This window comes from Pan troglodytes, chromosome 19 (assembly GCF_028858775.2).
Source record: "Pan troglodytes isolate AG18354 chromosome 19, NHGRI_mPanTro3-v2.0_pri, whole genome shotgun sequence".
NCBI lineage: Eukaryota > Metazoa > Chordata > Mammalia > Primates > Hominidae > Pan > Pan troglodytes.
Genome location: NC_072417.2, coordinates 28,600,054 through 28,621,818, shown reverse-complemented (window position 1 = coordinate 28,621,818; position 21,765 = coordinate 28,600,054). Strand labels below are relative to the sequence as shown.

Genomic DNA, 21,765 nt, shown 5'->3' with positions numbered 1-21,765 from the left:
AGAGCTGGGACTACAGGCTGTAGTCACCATTCCTGGTCTATATTCTTTTTTTATTAACAGTATTTTTATTAGAAGTGTTTCCATTACACCCACAGATTCAGTTCAGATTCCAAAATACTATTCATATTCTAAAAGTTTGGCAGTCCTAGAGCTTGGTAGGTTTTTAAATTACACATGTATTATGAAACCTAATTACCACATGTGAATTTGTGTATAGGTATAAATGGGGAACTAGGAAATACTGATATAGTTAGGGTACATCAGCACTTCCTGGTAGTGACTTTTCAAGTAATGACTGTGATGTGTAGTATCTGCTCCCCTATGATAGACTCACTTTGCATGTACCACATGTCCGCAACCCTTTATAATACTGAGTGTCCTATGCTAAAGGTGATAATGTTAAGCATTGTAGTTTTGAGGCTGTCATTAAATTTTCAAGGTTTTTAGTACATTGGAATTTACTGAAACAGGATTTGACCTCTATTCAAATTGTATATCCTGAACTGGTAGGACATAACCTATCAAATACTCATTCTGTCTTGAAATAAACATGCTAAAAATGTAATATTTTAGAAGCAGTATACATTTTTCATACATGTTCAATATCCCTAATCCAAAAATCTAGAAATCCTCCAAAATCGGGAACATTTTTAGCGCTGACATGATACTCAAAGGAAATGCTCATTGGAGCATTTCAATATTCAGATTTTTGCATTGAATATGCTCATCCAGTATAATGCAAATAATCCAAAATCTAAAAATTTTAAAAATTTGAAACACTCAGGCTGGGTGCGGTGGCTCACGCCTGTAATCCCTGAACTTTGGGAGGCCGAGGCGGGCGGATCACGAGGTCAGGAGATCGAGACCATCCTGGCTAACATGGTGAAACCCCGTCTCTACTAAAAATACAAAAAATTAGCCAGGCGTGATGGTGGGTGCCTGTGGTCCCAGCTACTCGGGAGGCTGAGGCAGGAGAATGGCGTGAACCCGGGAGGCGGAGCTTGCAGTGAGCTGAGATTGCGCCACTGCAGTCCAGCCTGGGCGACAGGGCGAGACTCTGTCTCAAAAAAAAAAAAAAAAAAAAGTTCAAACACTCTGGTTTGAGGCATTGTGGATAAGAGAGTACCTAATCTGTATTAGTACTTTATTTGAGCTCATAAAGTCAACATTGGAGAAAACAAAAATATGAAACACAGATTGGCTGGGCATGGTGGCTGATGCCTGTGATCCCAGCACTTTAGGAGGCCAAGCTGGAGGATTGCTTCAGGTAGGAGTTTGAGACCAGAGCTTAGGCATCCCTTTTTTTTTTTTTTTTTTTTTTTTTTTTGGGAAACAGAGTCTCACTCTGTCGCCAGGCTGGAGTGCAGTGGCTCAATCTCAGCTCACTAATCTCCACCTCCTGGGTTCAGGTGATTCCCCTGCCTCAGCCTCCTGAGTAGCTGGGACTAACAGGCGGGTGCCACCACGCCTGGCTAATTTTTTTTGTATTTTGGTAGAGACAGGGTTTCACCATGTTTGCCAGGATGGTCTTGATCTCCTGACCTCATGATCCCCGGCCTCGGACCCCTAAAGTGCTGGGATTATAGGCATGAGCCACTGTGCCTGGCCCCTGTCTCTTAAAAAAAAAAAAAAAAAAAAGCAGCTGTGGTGGTATGCACCTGTAGTCTCAGCTGCTTGGAATGTTGTAGTGGGTAGATCACTTGAGCCTCGAGGCTGCAGTCAGCTATGATTGCACCACTACAGTCCAGCTTGGGTGACACAGCAAGATCCTGTCTCCAAACAGACAAAAAACCATAGACTGAATTTATTTGAAATGATGATGAGATAATTAAAATACCTTAATTTTTCTTTTTTCTTTTTCTTTTTTTTTTTTTTTTGAGACAGAGTCTTGCTCTGTCGCCCAGGCTGGAGTGCAGTGGGGTGATCTTGGCTCACTGCAACCTCTGCCTCCTGGGTTGAAGCGATTCTCCTTCCTCAGGTTCCCAAGTAGCTGGGATTTTGGGAGTGCACCACCATGCCCAGCTAATTTTTGTACTTTTAGTAGAGATGCGGTTTCACCATGTTGGCTAGGCTGGTCTTGAACTCCTGACTTCAGGTGATCCGCCCGCTTGGCCTCCCAAAGTGCTGGGATTACAGGCATGAGCCACTGCACCCTGCCTCTTTTTTTTTTTCTGTGAAACAGAGTCTTGCTCTGTCACTTAGACTGGAGTGCAGTGGCACAATCATGGCTCACTGCAACCTTGGCCTCCTTCCCTGGCTCAAGTGATCCTCTCGCTTCAGCCTCGATAGTAGCTGGGACCAGAAGTGCATGCCACCACTCCCAGCTAACTTTGTTTATTTTTTTTTAGAGATAAGGTCTCACTATGTTGCTCAGGCTGGTCTTGAACTCCTGGGCTCAAGCAATCTTCCTGCCTTGGCTCCCAAAGTAGTGGGATTACAGGCATGAGTCACCATGCTCAGCCTGATTTTTCTTGTTCTTCTAGTGAAGCCAAACCAAGAAGAAATCTGTTTTGAATAATGAGGAATTGAGATTTGTAAAGAATATTCCGACAGTGGTTGAGAAATTACAAGTTTTTTTTCCCTGAACATCTTAAAAATTAGAATAATTTAAAAAATCTATATTGGTGGGGTGCGGTGGCTCATATCTGTAATCCCAGCACTTTGGGAGGCTGAGGTGGGCAGATCATGAGGTCAGGAGTTGGAGTCCAGCCTGGCCAATATGGTGAAACCCCATCTCTACTAAAAATACAAAAAACTAGCCGGGTGTGGTGGCACACGCCTGTAGTCCCAGCTACTTGGGAGGCTGAGGTAGCATAATCACTTGAACCCAGGAGGCAGAGGTTGCAGTGAGCCGAGATTGCACCACTGTACTCCAACCTGGGCAATAGAGGGAGACTCCGTCTCAAAAAAAAAAAGAATCTATATTACATTGTGACTCAAAGAGTTTTCTGATAATAAGTTTTGTTTCTAGGATGGAAAAATCTGAGTGCAGATTATAATAATGTTGCATGTTCATCTCTCCCAGTATTTCAACAGAAAGTTTCAGATGATCATTATCTACTCCTTTGACTATCCCAGCTCTGGTTGATGTGGTACAAACTAACCTATATTGTATTGTTCTGTCTGATTTACAAGGGATTAAAATGATAAAAATTGGCAGGAGTCAATAGCTGTTGAGATTTATGTTCTTATATTTTGAGTAAATGACATTCTTTTATGGAAAATTCACACACAAGGGGCAACAGTATTCTTTAAAAAGATACATTGCAAGAGATAGATCTTTGTGGTCTAGGAAATATTCATGCAAAGCACCAATATTTTCCTTTATAACTACCTGTCATAAAAATAGAGAAGATTGCCTGTGGTTAAGGTTCTCAGATCTTTTTCAACCATCTGATACTGTGAAGGAATAGAGAAGACCTATCTGGCCTGATTTTATTTGTAGACATGAGTTAGTCTGTTGTACTATAGATGTCTTATTTTTTCTGAGGATGTGCATGACACAATTTTTTTTTTTTTTTTTTTTTTGAGATAGAGTCTTGCCCTGTCACCCAGGCTGGAGTGCAGTGGCACGATCTCGGCTTACTGCAACCTTGACCTCCCCAGTTCAAGCGATTCTCATGCCTCACAAGTAGCTGGAACTACAGGCACATGCCACCATGCCCAGCTAATTTTTGTATCTTTATTTAATAGAGATGAGGTTTCACCATGTTGCCCAGGTTGGTCTTGAACTCCTGGGCTCAACTGATCCACCTGCCTTGGCCTCACAAAGTGTTGGTATTACGGGCGTGAGCCACCACACCTGGCTCTTGGCACAAAATTTCTCTACCACTTATTAATAAATTGAGATAGGCAAAAAATTGTATCTGGGCCATACGTGGTAGGAGGCGAGGCAAGAGCATCACTTGGGGAGGTCCAGGATTTTGTGACTAGCCTGGGCAATATGGCGAGACCTTGTCTTTACAAAAAATTTCAAGAATTAGCTGGGTGTGTTGGTGTGTGCCGTGGTCCCAGCTTCTTAGGAGGCTAAGGTGGAAGTGTTGCTTGAGCCCGGGAAATTGAGGCTGCAGTGAGCCATGATTGTGTCATTGCATTCCAGCCTGGGCAACAAAGTGAGTCCCTGTCTCAAAAAAAAAAAAAAGATTGAAAACTGACTTTTCTGATCTATTCCTGGAAACCTATCTTTCTACAAAACCCCACTGACTACTATAATTTGCTGATTACTGGGAGAGGCTTCTGCCACCAGGTGCCTTAATAATTCTGAAATAGTTGCTTGGACCCTTTTTCTTTAGATTTTTAGTTTGATGATTGTCTATTTTGGCTGGTCAGGTTTGCCTTCTGCTTTGAAGTGAACGGAATGATTCAGTATATTTTTTATTAGTTTTGACTTACAACTTAGCTATATTTCTATTTTTTTGTAAATATCTTCGGCAATTTATATTTTTTACAGGGAAAGCATTCTAAAATACTATTTCTTTTTTCCAAGATTTTTGCACCTCTTTAGCGATAGAGTAGTATTAAATTGTTGAGCTCTTCTTGTTTGTTAAATCTTTGCTAAAATGTAGAGTAAATTCGATGAACTCCACGAGTTGCAGTGATACTTTGTGAATTTAAGAAAATTACTTCCTGCATTTTATTTCTATTTTTAAATTTTTTATTTTTCGAGACAGAGCTGCCCTTTGTTGCCCAGGGTGGAGTGCAATGGCATGGTGATGGCTCACTGTAGCGTTGACTTCCTGGGCTCAAATGATGCTCCCACCTCAGGACTGCCGGTTGCCATCTGCCCCCAAGTAGCTGGAACCACACACTTATACCACCATGTCCAGCTAATTATTTTTGAGACAGAGTCTTGTCACCCAGGCTGGAGTGCAGTCGTGCGATCTCAGCTCACTGCAACCTCCTCCTCCTAGGCTCAAGCAATTCTCCTGCCTCAGCCTCTCGAGTAGCTGGAATTACACCACCACACCAGTTAATTTTTTTTTTTTTTTTTCGAGATGGAGTCTCACTCTGTCTCTCCGGCTGGAGTGCAGTGGCGCGATCTCAGCTCACTGCAACCTCCACCCCTGGGGTTCAAGCAGTTCTCCTGCCTCAGCCTCCTGAGTAGCTGGGAGTACAGGTGCACCCAGCTAAATTTTGTATTTTAATAGAGATGGAGTTTCACTGTGTTGCCCAGGCTGGTCTCGAACTCCTGAGTTCAGGCAGTCTGCCCACCTTGGCCTCCCAAAGTGCTAAGATTACAGGCGTGAGCCACCGTGCCTGGCCAGTTTCTATATTTTTAGTAGAGACAGGGTTTCACCAGGCTGGTCTTCAACTCTTGACCTCAAGTGATCTGCCCACCTCAGCCTCCCAGAGTGCTGGGATTACAGGCATGAGTACTGTGCCTGTTCTAATTTTTTTTTTTTTTTTTGAGACGGAGTTTCATACTGTTGCCTGGGCTGGAGTGCAGTGGCACGATCTTGGCTCACTGGAACGATTCAAGCAATTCTCCTGCCTCAGCCTCCTGAGTAGCTGGGATTACAGGCAGCTGCTACCACCCCCGGCTAATGTTTTGTAGTTTTAATAGAGATGGGGTTTCCCTATGTTGGCCAGGCTGGTCTCGAACTTTTGACCTCGTGATCTGCCCGCCTCAGCCTCCCAAAGTGCTGGGATTACAGGCTTGAGCCACCGTGCCTGGCCTAATTTTTTTTTTTTTTTTTTTTTTTTGTAGCGATGGAGTCTCACTGTGTTTTCCAGGGTGGTCTCAAACTCCTGGCCTCAAGCAATCCTCTTGCCTCAGCCTCCCAAAGTGCTGGGATCACAGGGGTGAGCCACCATGCCCAGGTGAATTTTATTTCATCTCAATAAAACTCCAAATAAAATCTTAGGAACGATATATTAAGAGTTTGATAAAGGGAACTGCAAGTAATATCACAAATATTTCATTGTTTTTAAAATATACTATAGATTTCTATTTATAAAATTTATCTCAGCCAGGCACAGTGGCTCACGCCTGTAATCCCAGCATTTTGGGAGGCCGAGGCACATGGATGATTTGAGACCAGGAGTTCAAGACCAGCCTGGCAAACATGGTGAAACCCCATCTCTACTAAAAATACAAAAATTAGTCTGGCATGGTGGCACACGCCTGTAATCCCAGCTACTTGGGAAGCTGAGGTAGGAGACTCACTTGAACCCAGGAGGCAGAGGTTGTAGTGAGCCAAGATCACGGCACTGCATTCCAGCCTGGGCGACAGAGTGATACTCTGTCTCAAAAAAAAAAAAAGAAAAAAATTAAGTATCTTTAGTTGTGATAAATTGTATTTTTTTATGTTATATTACAGGTTTTTTTCCTTAAAAATTAGATCTTTCTAACCTTTTCGTAACCAGGCATTATGATCTTTGAAAATTTTTATTTGCGTATCTTTAATTGTAATTTTGTCATCTCTTCTCATTTATTGTTTAGTCCAAAAGAAACTCTTCCTTCAAAACCTGTGAAGAAAGAGAAGGAACAGAGGACACGTCACTTACTCACAGACCTTCCTCTCCCTCCAGAGCTCCCTGGTGGAGATCTGTCTCCCCCAGACTCTCCAGAACCAAAGGCAATCACACCACCTCAGCAACCATATAAAAAGAGACCAAAGTGAGTTTTTGAAGGAATCTGTCTTTTCATGATAGTTTTCTCCCTTCCTTTTGAACTAAATCTCTCATGTTTCTTCTATAACCCACACCAGTAAGATCATAGAAGTTTGGTCCCAAAGTATTTTTTAATTTTATTTTAATGGACAAAAGCCTTTCTTGGAGACTCAGGTCATTCATCTATGCCCTCAGATACCCAGCTATGTTTCTAGAACAACAGAAAATTCCCAAATCCAGATATACTATGAATGTTTATCTCATTACATCTTTTTTATTCATAATATTTAGAGTACTAAGGAAGAATAAAAGCTTTTTAAATTCAGGATGTGTCAATCATGTATGCATTAATCAAAAATTAATAGATATGGGATTTTTCTTCCTGAAAGCATATAAATTGTCATGCCATAAATTGAGTATAAATCTGGGTCTAATCTTCTGATTGTTAGCATTTCTCTCTTAATAATAAAAATAGGTATCATTTATTGAGCACGTATTATTGTCGTAGTTTTATATATACATATTTTTGAGACAGAGTTGCGTTCTTTGTTGCCCAGGCTGGAGTGCAGTGATGCTCTCTCTGCTTACCGCAACCTCGGCTTCCTGGTTCAAGCAATTCTCCTGCCTCAGCCTCCCGAGTAGCTGGGATTACAGGCACGTGCCACCACGCCAGGCTAATTTTTGTATTTTTAGTAGAGATGGGGTTTCACCATGTTGGCCAGGCTGGTCTCGAACTCCTGACCTCAGGTAATCCACCGCCTTGGCCTCCCAAAGTGCTGGGATTACAAGCGTGAGCCACCGCGTCCGGCCTTATATTTTCATAGCAGCCTTAGCATGTAGCGATTAATTTCCCATTTTATAGTTAAAGCCATACCTGAGAGAGGTCAGAAAGCAAGCAACTAATCTATTATTTCAGTTGATGTCTTCCTAAAGCTGTAGCCCTATGTCTTAGCCACTGTGACAGACTGTTTATGTATTTTTTTTTTTTTTTTTTGAGACAGAGTCTCACTCTGTCACCCAGGCTGGAGGCACCTGCCACCATGCCTGGCTGTGTGTTTATATATTTCATATCATTTCATTTCTGACTTTTTAGTAAAAAATGTATAAAAGATACATGAGTGGCTGGGCGCGGTGGCTCACGCTTGTAATCCCAGCACTTTGGGAGGCCAAGGCGGGTGGATCATGAGGTCAAGAGATTGAGACCATCTTGACCAACATGGTGAAACCACATCTCTACTGAAAATACAAAAATTAGCTGGGCGTGGTGGCACCTGCCTGTAGAGTACTAAAAAAAAAAAAAAAAAAAAAAAAAGATACAGGAGTTAGTGAAATCATCATAAAAGAATCCTTTTTTCTTTGACTAGATTTCATTTTCTTTTCTTTTTTTTTTTTTTTTTTGAGTCGGAGTCTCGCTCTGCTGCCCAGGCTGGAGTGCAATGGCGTGACCTTGGCTCACTGCCACCTCTGCCTCCTGGGTTCAAGTGATTCTCCTGCCTCAGCCTCCTGAGTAGCTGGAACTACAGGCGCCTGCCACCACGCCCGGCTAATTTTTTGTATATTTAGTAGAGACGGGGTTTCACCGTGTTAGCCAGGATGGTCTCGATCTCCTGACCTCATGATCCGCCTGCCTCGGCCTCCCAAAGTGCTGGGATTACAGGCATGAGCCACCGAGCCCGGCCAATTTCATTTTCTTTTTTTTCTTTTTTTTTTTTTCTTTTTGAGAGGGTGTCTCGCTCTGTTGCCCAGGCTGGAGTGCAGTGGTGCATTCTTGGCTCACTGCAAGTTCTGCCTCCTGGGTTCACGCCATTCTCCTGCCTCAGCCTCCCGAGTAGCTGGGACTACAGGCGCCCGCTACCACGCCTGGCTAATTTTTTGTATTTTTTTTAGTAAAGACGGGGTTTCACCATGTTAGCCAGGATAGTCTCGATCTCCTGACCTCGTGATCTGCCAGCCTCGGCCTCCCAAAGTGCTGGGATTACAGGCATGAGCCACCGCGCCCGGCCTTCATTTTCTTGAATAACTATTTTGTTGTTTTTACTTTTTAGAATTTGTTGTCCTCGTTATGGAGAAAGAAGACAAACAGAAAGCGACTGGGGGAAACGCTGTGTGGACAAGTTTGACATTATTGGGATTATTGGAGAAGGAACCTATGGCCAAGTATATAAAGCTAAGGACAAAGACACAGGTAAATATTGCCACAAAATTTTAGATGTCAGAATGTTAACAATTTAGCAATACTAATATCTTAAGTGGATTTATCAAAAGTAAATTCTGAGGTGTTTTGTTTGTTTGTTTGTTTTTTGAGATGGAGTCTTGCTCCCCAGGCTGGAGTGCAGTGGTGCGATCTCGACTCACTGCAAGCTCCGCCTCCTGGGTTCACACCATTCTCCTGCCTCAGCCTCCCGAGTAACTGGGATTACAGACCGTGTGCAACCACACTCAACTAATTTTTGTTTTTTTTTTTTAGTAGAAACAGGGTTCCACCATGTCGTCCAGGCTGGTCTTGAACTCCTGACCTCTAGCAATCTGCCCACCTCGGCCTCCCAAAGTGCTGGGATTATAGATGTGAGCCACGGCACCGGGCCTTTTTTTATTTTTATTTTTGAGACGGGGTCTTGCGCTGTCATCCAGGCTGGAGTGCAGTGAGTGGATCAATCTCTGCTCACTGCAGGCTCTGCCTCCTGGGTTCAAGCGATGCCTCTGCATCAGCCTCCCGAGTAGCTGGGGTTACAGGCATGCACCACCATGTCCAGCTAATTTCTGTATTTTTAGTAGAGATGGGGTTTTACCATGTTCCCAGGCAGTCTTGAATTCCAGGCTGGTCTTGAACTCCTAACCTGAAATAGCCACCCACCTCAGCCTCCCAAAGTGCTGGGATTACAGGCATGAGCCACCACACCTGGCCAAATTTTTAGTTCTAGTTTTGTCTCCAAAAGTTATTGAGTAGATCAAAGGTTTCCAAAAGAATACTATAATTATAACTTTTAAAACTCTCCAGCTGGGTGTGGTGAGTCATGCCTGTAATTTCAGCACTTTGGGAGGCCAGGTGGGCAGATCACGAGGTCAGGAGATTGAGACCATCCTGGCTAACATGGTGAAACCCTGTTTCTACTAAAAATAGAAAAAATTAGCCAGGCGTGGTGCCACACGCCTGTAGTCCCAGCTACTCAGAAGGCGGAGGCAGGAGAATCACTTGAACCTAGTAGGCAGAGGTTGCAATGAGCGGAGATCGCGCCAGTGCACTGCAGCCTGGGTGACAGAGCAAGACTCCATCTCAAAAACAAAAAATTCAAGTCTTAAGAAAAAAATTAAAGCCAGGAAAGGGAATATAGAATTTCCTTTTTTGTTTTTTTATGGAGAAGGAGTCTCACTCTGTCACCCAGGGTGGAGTGCAATGATGCGATCTCAGCTCACTGCAACCTCCGCTCACTGCAACCTCTGCCTCCCGGGTTCAAGCAATTCTCCTGTCTCAGCCTCCTGAGTAGCTGGGATTACAGGCATCCACCACCACGCCCAGCTAATTTTTGTATTTTAGTAGAGATGGGGTTTCACCACGTTGGCTAGGCTGGTCTCAAATTCCTAACCTCAGGTGATCCGCAGGCCTTGGCCTCCCAAAGTGTTGGGATTACAGGTGTGAGCCAGTGCGCCTGGCCTAGAGTTTACTTTTTAAAGGTGTATAAGTATCTCGTGTAAGCATTAAAGTAAGCACTAAGTTTGTCTTCCAGAGCAAGGGCATATATTGCTGGTTCACAATAGTGGCCAAAAATGCTCATTGATAATAACAGTTTACATTTGTTTTGGCAGGAGAACTAGTGGCTCTGAAGAAGGTGAGACTAGACAATGAGAAAGAGGGCTTTCCAATCACAGCCATTCGTGAAATCAAAATCCTTCGTCAGTTAATCCACCGAAGTGTTGTTAACATGAAGGAAATTGTCACAGATAAACAAGATGCACTGGATTTCAAGAAGGACAAAGGTACTAGCAAAGAATCACATTTTTACAGGGTAGACTGGTCCAATCTTTGCCTTTCTTTTTTTTTTTTCTTTCTTTCTTTTTTTTTTTTTTTTGAGACAGAGTCTTGCTCTGTTGCCCAGGCTGAACTGCAGTGGCGCGATTTCAGGTCACTGCAAGCTCCACCTCCCGGGTTCACGCCATTCTCCTGCCTCAGTGTCCCGAGCAGCTGGGACTACAGGCGCCCGCCACCACACCCAGCTAATTTTTTGTATTTTTTTAGTAGAGGCGGGGTTTCACCGTGTTAGCCAGGATGGTCTCGATCTCCTGACCTCGTGATCCGCCCGCCTGGGCCTCCCAAAGTGCTGGGATTACAGGCATGAGCCACCGCGCCTGGCCCTTTCTTTCTTATTTATCTATTTATTTTGAGACAGTCTCGCACTGTCGCCCAGGCTGGATTGCAGTCCTGCGATGTCGGCTCACTGCAGCCTCTGCCTCTTGGGTTTAAGTGATTCTCGTTACTCAGCCCCCAAGTAGCTGGGATTTCAGGCATGCACCATCATTCCGGGCTTATTTTTGTATATTTAGTGGAGAGGAGGTTTCGCTATGTTCGTCGAGCTGGTCTCACACTCCTGACCTCAAGTCATCCGCCCGCCTCGGCCCCTCGAAGTGCTGGGATTATAGGAGTGAGCTACCATGACCGGCCTCATGTGTTTGTTTGTTTGTTTGTTTGTTTGTTTGTTTGTTTTAATAAAATGATAAGTGAATGAATGGATATGATGCATGTATGCCTTTAGTGGAAAAACTGAAAATATAGAAGAAGAAGAAAAAGAAGATGGTAGTGGCCGGGCGCAGTGGCTCACGCCTGTAATCCTGGCACTTTGGGAGGCCGAGGTGGGCAGATCACAAGGTCAGGAGATCAAGACCATCCTGGCTAACACGGCAAAACCCTGACTCTACTAAAAAAATACAAAAAAAATTAGCCGGGCATGGTGGCAGGCGCCTGTAGTCCCAGCTACTCAGGAGACTGAGGCAGGAGAATGGTGTGAACCTGGGAGGCGGAGCTTGCAGTGAGCCAAGATCGTGCCACTGCACTCCAGCCTGGGCAATAGAGCGAGACTCCGCCTCAAAAAAAAAAAAAAAAGATGGTAGTAATTTATCTCCCACTTCCTCCCAATATACTACCATCCATGGAAAAACCACTGAAGTATTAATACATTTTGGTATATTTGCTTTTAGTTCTTTTTGTTTTTGTTTTTTTTTTTTTTGAGACAGAGTCTCACTCTCTCACCCAGGCTGGAGTGCATTGGCTCGATCTTGGCTTACTGCAACCTCCACCTCCCAGGTTCAAGCAATTCTCCTGCCTCAGCCTCCCGGGTAGCTGGGATTACAGGCATGTGCCACCACTCCCGGCTAATTTTTATAATTTTAGTAGAGACCGGGTTTCACCATGTTGGCCAGGCTGGTTTCGAACTCCTGACCTCAGGCAGTCATCCACCTCAGCCTGCCAAAGAGCTGGGATGACAAGGGTGAGCCACCACACTCAGCCCTGCTTTTAGTACTTTATGCCATATCTACTGTATTTATTTTAACAAAGCTGAGATTAAAGGTTATTTCGTGTTGTATAACTTGTCATAAGCAATTTCTCATATCATTAACAAATTTTAATGTTTATGCGTAAACATAGGTGAATCCAAATTTACCAGTCCCTGTTGAGCAATTAGTTGCCAATTTTCAGTTTAAAAAAAAAATAATAGGCCAGGCGCAGTGGCTCACCCCTGTAATCTCAGCACTTTGGGAGGCCGAGTCAGGTTGATCACCTGAGGTCGGGAGTTCGAGATCAGCCTGGCCAAGATGGTGAAACCCTATCTCTACTAAAAATACAATAATTAGCTGGGCATGGTGGCTAGTGCCTGTAATCTTCAGCTACTTGGGAGGCTGAGGCAGGAGAATCACTTGAACCTGGTAGGCAGAGGTTGCAGCGAGTTGAGATCACGCCATTGCACTCCAGCCTGGGTGACAAGAGCAAAACTCTGTCTCAAAAAAACCCCCAAAAAACATAATAACAATGCCTTGAGTATCTTTCTGCATAAATCTTTGCATTATGATTTATTTTCATTGTATAGCATTTTTGATACAGAGTTATTTGGTCAAATGGATTTTCATATTTAATGTCAGATTCCTTTTAAGAAAATTAGTATGTCCAGTGGGTGTCCATCTCAGTGTATCCTCCCCAACATTCAGTATATCTTTTTTTTTTTTTTTTTTTTTTTTTAATTTTGAGAAGGAGTCTCACTCTGTCGCCCAGGCTCGAGTGCAGTGATGCAATCTTGGCTCACTGCAACCTCCGCCTCTTGGGTTCAAGTGATTCTCCTGCCTCAGCCTTTGGAGTAGCTGGGCTTAAACAGGCGCACGCCACCATGGCCGGCTAATTTTTGTATCTTTATCAGAGACAGGGTTTCGCCATTTGGCCAGGCTGGTCTCAAACTTCTGTCCCCAGCTGATCCGCCCACCTGGGCCTCCCAAAGTGCTGGGATTACAGGTGTGAGCCACTGTACCCGGCCAAGTATATCTTTTTAAAAAATTGTCATCTGGGCTAGGTGTGGTTGCTTATGCCTATAATCCCAGCATTTTGGGAGGCCAAGGCAGGCAGATCACTTGAAGTCAGGAGTTTGAGATAAGCCTGGCCAACATGGTGAAACCCCTCTCTACTAAAAATGCGAAAATTCGCTGGGCATGGTGCTGGGCACTTTTAATCCCGGCTACTGGGAAGGCTGAGGCAGGAGAATTGTTTGAACCCGGGAGGTAGAGATTGCAGTGAGCCGAGATTGAGTTACTGCACTTTAGCCTGGGCAGCAGAGCAAGACTCTGTCTCAAAAAAAAAAAAAAAAAATTGTCATCTGGATAGGTTAAGTATGATATTATTATTTTATATATTATTTTAATTTAATTTTTATTTTTTGAGACAGTCTCAGTGTGTTGCCCAGGCTGGAGTACAACGGTGGTCATAGCTCATTACATCCTCAACCTCCAGGCTCAAGCAATCCTCCATGCCTCAGCCTCCTGATTAGCTGGGGCAACAGGCATGCACCACCACATCCAGCTGATTTTTTATATTTTTAGTAGAAACAGGATCTCTCTATGTTGCACAGGCTGGTCTCTAACTCCTGGGCTCAAGCAGTCCGCTTGCCTTGGCCTCCTAAAGTGCTGGGATTACGAACTTGGGCCACCGCACCCAGTGAATGTCATTTTGGATTATATTCCTTATATTTTGGGTCTTCTCTGTGTTACCAGTTTTATTTACTTTCTCTCCCTCTCTCTTTCTCTCTTTCTTTCTCTCTTTCTTTCTTTTTTTTTGGGACAGAGTCTTGCTCTCTCACCGAGGCTGGAGTGCAGTGACATGATCACAGCTCACTGTAACTGAACTCCTGGGTTCCAGGGATCCCCCTGACTCAGCCTCCCAAGTAGCTAGGACTAGACACTACTCCGGGCTGATTTTTAAAAATTTTGGTAGAAACAGGATTTTGCTATGTTGCCCAGCCTGGTCTTTTTGTTTTGTTTTATTTTGTTTTTTTTTTGAGACGGCGTCTCACTCAGTCGCCCAGGCTGGAGTGCAGTGGTGTGATCTCGACTCACTGCAGCTTCCACCTCCTGGGTTCAAGCAGTTCTCCTGCCTCAACCTCCCAAGTAGCTGGGATTACAAGTGTGCGCCACAATGCCCAGCTGTTTTGTGTTTTTAGTAGAGATGGGGTTTCACCATGTGGGCCAGGCTGGTTTCAAACTCCTGACCTCAAGTGATCCACCCGCCTCGGCCTCCCAAAGTGCTGGGATTACAGGCGTGAGCCGCCGCGCCCGGCCATCCTTCTCTTTTTTAAATTTTTTGTAGACAGAATCTTGCTTTCTCATCCAGGCTAGAGTACGTTGGTGCAATCACAGCTTATTGTAGCCTCAAACTCCTGGGCTCAAATGATTCTCTTGCCTCAGCCTCCCAAGTAGCCAGGAATACAGGCAAGCACCATCATGCCTAGCTAATTTATAAATTTTTTTGTGGAAATGGTGTCTCACTATTTTGCCCAGTCTGGTTTCCAAAGCTCAGGCAATCCTCTCACCTCATCCCCTCACAATGTGGGGATTACAGGCATGAGCCACTGAACACAGCCCTAAATTTGTTGATTCATTTTTCTCTCAATTTTTAATACTATGATTTTCTTTTTTTTTCTTTCTTTCTTTTTTTTTTTTTTTTTTTTTTGAGACGGAGTCTTGCTCTTTTCGCCCAGGCTGGAGTGCAGTGCCGCTGTCTTGGCTCACTGCAACCTCCGCCTCCTGGGTTCAAGCGATTGTCATGCCTCAGCCTCCCTGAGTAGCTGGAATTACAGGTGCATGCCACCACGTCCAGGTAATTTTTGTATTTTAGCAGAGTTAGGGTTTCACCATGTTGGGCAGGCTTGTCTCGAACTCCTGACCTCAAGTGATCTGCCCGCCTTGGCCTCCCAAAGTGCTGGGATTACAGGCATGAACTACCGCGCCCAGCCTCTTTTTTTTTTTTCTCAAGACGGAGTTTTGCTCTTGTTGCCCAGGCTGAAGTGCAATGGTGCAGTCTCAGCTCACTGCGACCTCTGCCCGCTGGGTTCAAGCGATTCTCCTGCCTCAGCCTCCCGTGTAGCTGGAATTATAGGCACCTGCTATCATGCCTGGCTAATTTTTGTATTTTTTTTTAGTAGAGATGGGGTTTCACCATGTTGGCCAGGTTGGTCTCGAACTCCTGACCTCAGGCAATCCTTCTGCCTTGGCCTCCCAAAGTGCTGGAATTACAGGCATGAGCCACCATGCCTGACCAGTACTATGAATTTCACTAATAATTTATAACACATTTATTATGATGTCCCTGGCGTATTGAGTCCCATTAACTTGTTTAAAAACCTTTACAAAATAGTCGTCAATTTTATGTAACAAATGGGCATGGTTGTGTTACAAATACAACTTCATTTACAGCAACAAGCAGCAGGCTGGATCTGGTCTAAGCTCTGTAATTTGCTAACTGACTTAGGTCATTAAAGTCTAGTAAGACAGGCTGAGCACAGTGGCTTATGCCTCTGACCTCAGCATTTTGGGATGTTGGGGTGGAAGGATTGCCTGAGCCAAAGAGTTAAGAGACCAGCCTGGGTACGATAGCAAGACCCTGTCTCTGCAAAAAATGAAAAACATTAACTGGGTGTGGTGGCCTGTGCCTGTATTCCCAGCTACATGAGAGGCTGAGGCGGAAGATTCGCTTGAGCCCAGGAGTTTGAGGCAATAGTGAGCCATGATCATGCCACTGCACTCCATCCTGGGCAACAGAATGAGACGCTGTCTCAAAAAAAAAAAGAAGAGAAACGCTGGGCACGATGGCTGACGCCTGTAATCCCAACACTTTGGGAAGCTAAGGCAGGCGGATCACCTGAGGTCAGGAGTTTGAGACCAGCCTGACCAACATGGTGAAATCTCGTCTCTACTCAAAATACAAAAATTAGCCGGGTGTGGTGGCACATGCCTGTAATCCCAGCTACTTGGGAAGCTGAGGCAGGAGAATGGCTTGAACTCAGGAGGCGGAGGTTGCAGTGAGCCAAGATAGTGCCACTGCACTCCAGTCTGGGTGGCAGAGTGAGAGTCTGTCTTTAAAAAAAAGCCTAGTAATGCAACCTGATCAGGGCACTTGCCCCCATGAAGAGGTGAGTAGTCCATATAGTACTAGACTAGGAATTAAAAGATTAATTCCTTTTTTTTTTTTTTTTTTTTTTTTGAGAAGGAGTCTTGCTTTGTTGCCCAGGCTGGAATGCAGTGGCACCATCTCAGCTCACTGCAGCCTCCAGCTCCTGGGTTCAAGTGATTCTCCCACCTCGGCCTCCCAAGTAGCTGGGATTACAGGCACATGCCACCATGCCCAGCTAATTTTTGTATTTTTTTTTTAGTCAAGATGAGGTTTCATTCACCATGTTGGACAGGTTGATCTCGAACTCCTGACCTCAAGTGACCCACCCTCCTCGGCCTCCCAAAGTGCTGGGATTACAGGCATCAGCCACTGCGCCCAGCCACAGAAGATTAATTCAAATATTAGCTCCGTTATTTATTATTAGGAAGGACTAATTATTCAACTACTCTTCGTTTCAGTTTCTTCATCTGTAAAATTCAAGGGTTTTTTCTAGAGAACCTGTGGTCAACTCCAAAATTATATTAGGACTTGAGGCATTGTTATTTCAGCATTCTTTTTTTTTCTTGCTTTTAATTTTTTTTCGTCTTATGTAGGTGCCTTTTACCTTGTATTTGAGTATATGGACCATGACTTAATGGGACTGCTAGAATCTGGTTTGGTGCACTTTTCTGAGGACCATATCAAGTCGTTCATGAAACAGCTAATGGAAGGATTGGATTACTGTCACAAAAAGAATTTCCTGCATCGGGATATTAAGTGTTCTAACATTTTGCTGAATAACAGGTAACATAGTAACCAAATAAGATTAAGCACTTTCCTCTTCTCCTCTGACCTTTTTAGTTTCAAATGGTTAATTGGTATTATAATTAGACCTAATAGTGCAGTATTCACACACTATTTAGTGATATTCCCTACGTTCAGTGTGGGAGAAACATACCTGCTCCTTTAGCTGTTCTTGAGCCTTTTCTCAGTTACCAGCTTTCTGAGTAAACATTGATGTGCAGTTGGTGATTGGCCTTTTCTGCCTAGTACTTACTCCTAGGTTTTAATAGCGTAAACAAACAGGAATCTGGTTATGAACAGGTGTTAATTCATCAGAAGTTTTTATCATTTGCTTTCTTCTTTTCTGTTTATTTGCCTATACTGCATTGGTAATATCAGATGTATTATGCACACTAGGTTTTTTGTTTTGTTTTGTTTTGTTTTGAAGATGGAATTTCGCTCTTCTTGCCCAGGGTGGAGTGCAGTGGCGTGATCTCGTCTCACTGCAACCTCCACCTCCCAGGTTCAAGCGATTCTCCTGCCTCAGTCTCCCAAGTAGCTGGGATTATAGGCGCCCGGCACCATGCTCTGCTAATTTTTGTATTTTCAGTAGAGATGGGGTTTCACTATATTGGCCAGGCTGGTCTTGAACTCCTCACCTCGTGATCCACCCACCTCAGCCTCCCAAATTGCTGGGATTACAGGCATGAGCCACCGCACCTGGCATACTTGTTTGTTTGTTTGTTTGTTTTTTGAAACGGAGTCTCACTCTGTCGCCCAGGCTGGAGTGCAGTGGCGCGATCTCACCTTACTGCAAGCTCTGCCTCCCAGGTTCATGCCATTCTCCTGCCTCAGCTTCCCAAGTAGCTGGGACTACAGGCGCCCGCCACCACGCCCAGCTAATTTTTTTGTATTTTTAGTAGAGACGTGGTTTCATCATGTTAGCCAGGATGGTCTCTATCTCCTGACCTCGTGATCCGCCCACCTCGGCCTCCCAAAGTGCTGGGATTACAGGCGTGAGCCACCACGCCTGGCCAGTTCAGTTTTATCTAACAGACATTATCTATATAGGAACATGGAAAGATTATGACACATTTCCCCTCTTTATGGTGTAGAATAACCAATCTTGCATGGTTACCTGGGACTGTCCTGGTTTTAGCAGTAAAAGGCTCACATGCGACGATTGAACACTGGAACTCAAAACTTTTGCAGGAGAAATAAATAAATTACTCAATTCAGTAAACATTTGTTAAGGTCAATTTTTTTTCACTTTGAATTTGAGAGTATCTGGAAAGGTGTAGCCTTGAGGGATGAATAAGAATTTATCTGAAAAACTGACAGTGGGTGATCAAATTTCTAGGCAGAAGCAGCTGCATGCACAAAAGTACATAAACATGAAAATAACATGTTACGTCTGGAAAACTGTAAATAGGTCAGTATTTCTAGAGCAAGAAGAGGGAAGCACATAATGGCCAAGAGATGAAGCTGGATAGTTACATAGAGCCCATTTATGGATCTTGCATGCCCCACTGAGGAACTTAAACTTTATCTGTATTTGACAGGGATCAGCATCACTTGAACCCAGGAGGTAGAGGTTACAGTGAGCCGAGATCAATCCACTACACTCCAGCCCAGGCGACAGAGCAAGACTCCATCTCAAAAAAAGAAATAATCTTAGACTGAGTCTCACTCTGTCGCCCAGGCTGGAGTGCAATGGCAGGATTTCACTGCAACCTCCAACTCCTGGGTTCAAGCGATGCTCCTGCCTCAGCCTCCCAAGTAGCTGGGATTACAGGTGCCCACCACCACGCCCAGCTAATTTTTCTATTTTTAGTAGAGACGGGATTTCACCATATTGACCAGGCTGGTCTCGAACTCCTGACCTCAAGTGATCTGCCCCGCTTGGCCTCCCAAAGTCCTGGTATTACAGGCGTGAGCCACTGCGCCCGGCCAAAAGAGTGTTTCTTTATGTTGCTTTCTCTGATTCATAATTCCCAGTAAAGTTGGAAGTGGGTGACTCTACATCTATAGTAAATAATGCATTAAGAACTTAATAGCTATTAGCTCGCAACTTTCTGGCCTATAGTATAATATACTTTCTGCTGTTCCCTTTACTCCTCCATGAGGAGATGTCTCAAAGCAGGGAATAATTGCAGCTCCGTTTGGTGTCCTCTCTGGTGGGTAAGGCCTCTTTTGGTTCCTGACCTTCCAGAGTCAGAAAGCTGATGAGGTTCCAGACTAAATTGAATTTCCTTGTCAGGTTGCTAAGCAGGATACAGGAATCCTGTGGTCTAGCCTGATCCATCCAGCCTCTTCCCTTACCCATTTAGCTCTGTCTACTCAGACCTGTGGGTGAGATGGCCTGGAGAAAATGGTGAAGGGTCGTCAGCTGGGCAAGGAAGAGAGCGAACAGGTGGCAAGAGAGAGAGAAGAGCAGAGTTGGATTCCAAATGAGACCAAATCATTTTATATAGAAGAGAGACACAGTCAATCTTCTGTTTTGGAAAGGTCACCAAATTATCAGTTTATGCTGATAAACTGGAGGCAGAGAGACCCTCTAAGAACTTCGTAATAAATGGTCAGTGCTGGAAATAACCCAGACACCACTAGTAGGGATGGACTCGGTAGATCTGTAGACTTTGGTTGAGTGAGTGTATGGTAGATAATGAATTAGAGAAAGTAAGATAACTCACAGGTTTCTGACTTGAAAAACTAGCTAGATGGGTGGCACTACTAGTCAATACAAGGAAGATGGAAGAGTAGGATGGATGGAGTAATAGGCAAATCTCTTTTGAATATGTCTTTTATATATCCAGGGTAGTGATATTTAATAGCATATGGTCATTTGGGAATTCCAAACTACCAATACAGAGTTGGTAGTTACAGAACATAGAAAAGATGTCAGAAATGTAACCCAAGAGAGATGGTCAGAGAGATAGGAAGAAAATAAGGAAAATATGAATGCAAGATAGGCAAGTTTAAGAAGGGAGTGGTGATTGATGTCAGATGATGCAGGCAAATTATAAGAGAATCTGAAAATTAAAAGGTCAGTAGTGATAATTAGTGTGGAGTAAGGGGATGAGTAGCACAGTTAATGGGAAGGTACTGGTAGGGGGTGTCTTTAATTTTTAATTTTAAGGATGGCAGAGATTTGAATATATTTAAATGCTAAGGGGAGGCCAACGTGGTGGCTCACATGTGTAATCCTAACACTTTGGGAGGCTGAAGTGGGCAGGTCACTTGATGCTAGGAGTTCGAGACCAGCCTGGCCAACATAGCAAAATTCTGTCTCTACTAAAAGTACAAAAATTAGCTGAGCTTGGTGGTGCACGCGTCTAATCCCAGCCACGTGGGAGGCCAAGGCATGAGAATTGCTTGAACCTGGGACACAGAGGTTGCAGTGAGCAGAGATTGCCACCACTGCACTCCATCCTGGGTGACAGAACAAGACCCTGTCTCAAAAAAAAAAAAAAAAAAAAAACGCTAAGGAGAAAGAAAATCTATAAAAAGGGAGCAGTTGAAGATTTGGGGGCCAGGCGCAGTGGCTCACACCTGTAATCCCAGCACTTTGGGAGGCCGAGGCGGACGGATCATGAGGTCAGGCGTTCAAGATCATCTTGTCCAACATGGTGAAACCCCGTCTCTACTAAAATACAAAAAATTAGCTGGGCATGGTGGCGCATGCCTGTAATCCCAGCTACTTGGGAGGCTGAGGCAGCGGAATCACTTGAACCCAGGAGACAGAGGTTGCAGTGAGCTGAGATCGCGCCACTGCACTCCAGCCTGGCAACAGAGCAAGACTCCGTCTCAAAAAAAAAAAGAAAAAAAAAAAAAAGGCCAGGCGCGGTGGCTCACGCCTGTAATCCCAGCACTTTGGGAGGCCAAGGCGGGCAGATCACGAGGTCAAGAGATCGAGACCATCCTGGCCAACATGGTGAAACCCCGTCTCTACTAAAAATATAAAAATTAGCTGGGTGTGGAGGTGCATGCCTGTAGTCCCAGCTACTCAGGAGGTTGAGGCAGGAGAATCACTTGAACCCGGGAGGTGGAGGTTGCAGTGAGCTGAGATCGCACCACTGCACTCCAGCCTGGTGACAGAGCGAGACTCCGTCTCAAAAAAAAAAAAAAAAAAAAAAGATTTGGGAAAGAACCAAAATAATTTAAAGGAGCATATTTCTAGAATAGATGGGATCAAGGCCACAGGTGGAGGGATTGATTATCCTTGGTCAAGAAAAGAGATTGACATGCTTTTTATGTACCATTGACCGTTGAACAACGCAGGTTTGAACTGTGGCATGTCCACTTATACACAGATTTTATCCAACCAAAGACAAATAAAAAACAGTGTTTGCAGTATATGCAACCTGTTTATATGGAGTACCAGTGTTTCATATATGCAGATTCTATAAAGCGTACTGCAGGACTTGAGTTTGCTTGAATTTTGGTATATGTGGGAGTCTTGGAACCAATTGCGTAGATATACTAAGGGATGACTGTAATTAAAAGGAAAGAGGAAAGTAAAATTATAGATGGAAGTAAGTTTACTGGTAAAAGGTAGGATGTTAAGGACCTCTCACCTAATGACTTTAATTTTTTCACTGAAAAAGGTCATTTACTAAGTAAGTGTAAGAGGGTAGGGGATGGATTAGAGCATTAAGGAGAATGCCAGAGGTCTGTAATGACAGCCATGCTGAATGGAAGTTGCTGATTACAGACAAGTAAAAGGACTAACCAGCAGCATTCAGGAATTA

General features: G+C 44.1%; 1 protein-coding gene across 22 annotated transcripts in view; it reads left to right on the top strand.

Annotated features, from left to right (window-relative positions):
* The window catches only part of CDK12 (cyclin dependent kinase 12), a 105,776-nt gene that overhangs the window by 22,585 nt on the left and 61,426 nt on the right, over positions 1-21,765 (top strand). For all 22 annotated transcript variants that reach the window (XM_054671590.2, XM_063798611.1, XM_054671598.2 and 19 more), the window contains 4 exons: positions 6,443-6,619; positions 8,658-8,797; positions 10,417-10,587; positions 16,846-17,035. In XM_054671590.2, coding sequence (XP_054527565.1) covers positions 6,443-6,619; positions 8,658-8,797; positions 10,417-10,587; positions 16,846-17,035 — 678 coding nt within the window. The remainder of the gene's footprint in view (positions 1-6,442; positions 6,620-8,657; positions 8,798-10,416; positions 10,588-16,845; positions 17,036-21,765) is intronic.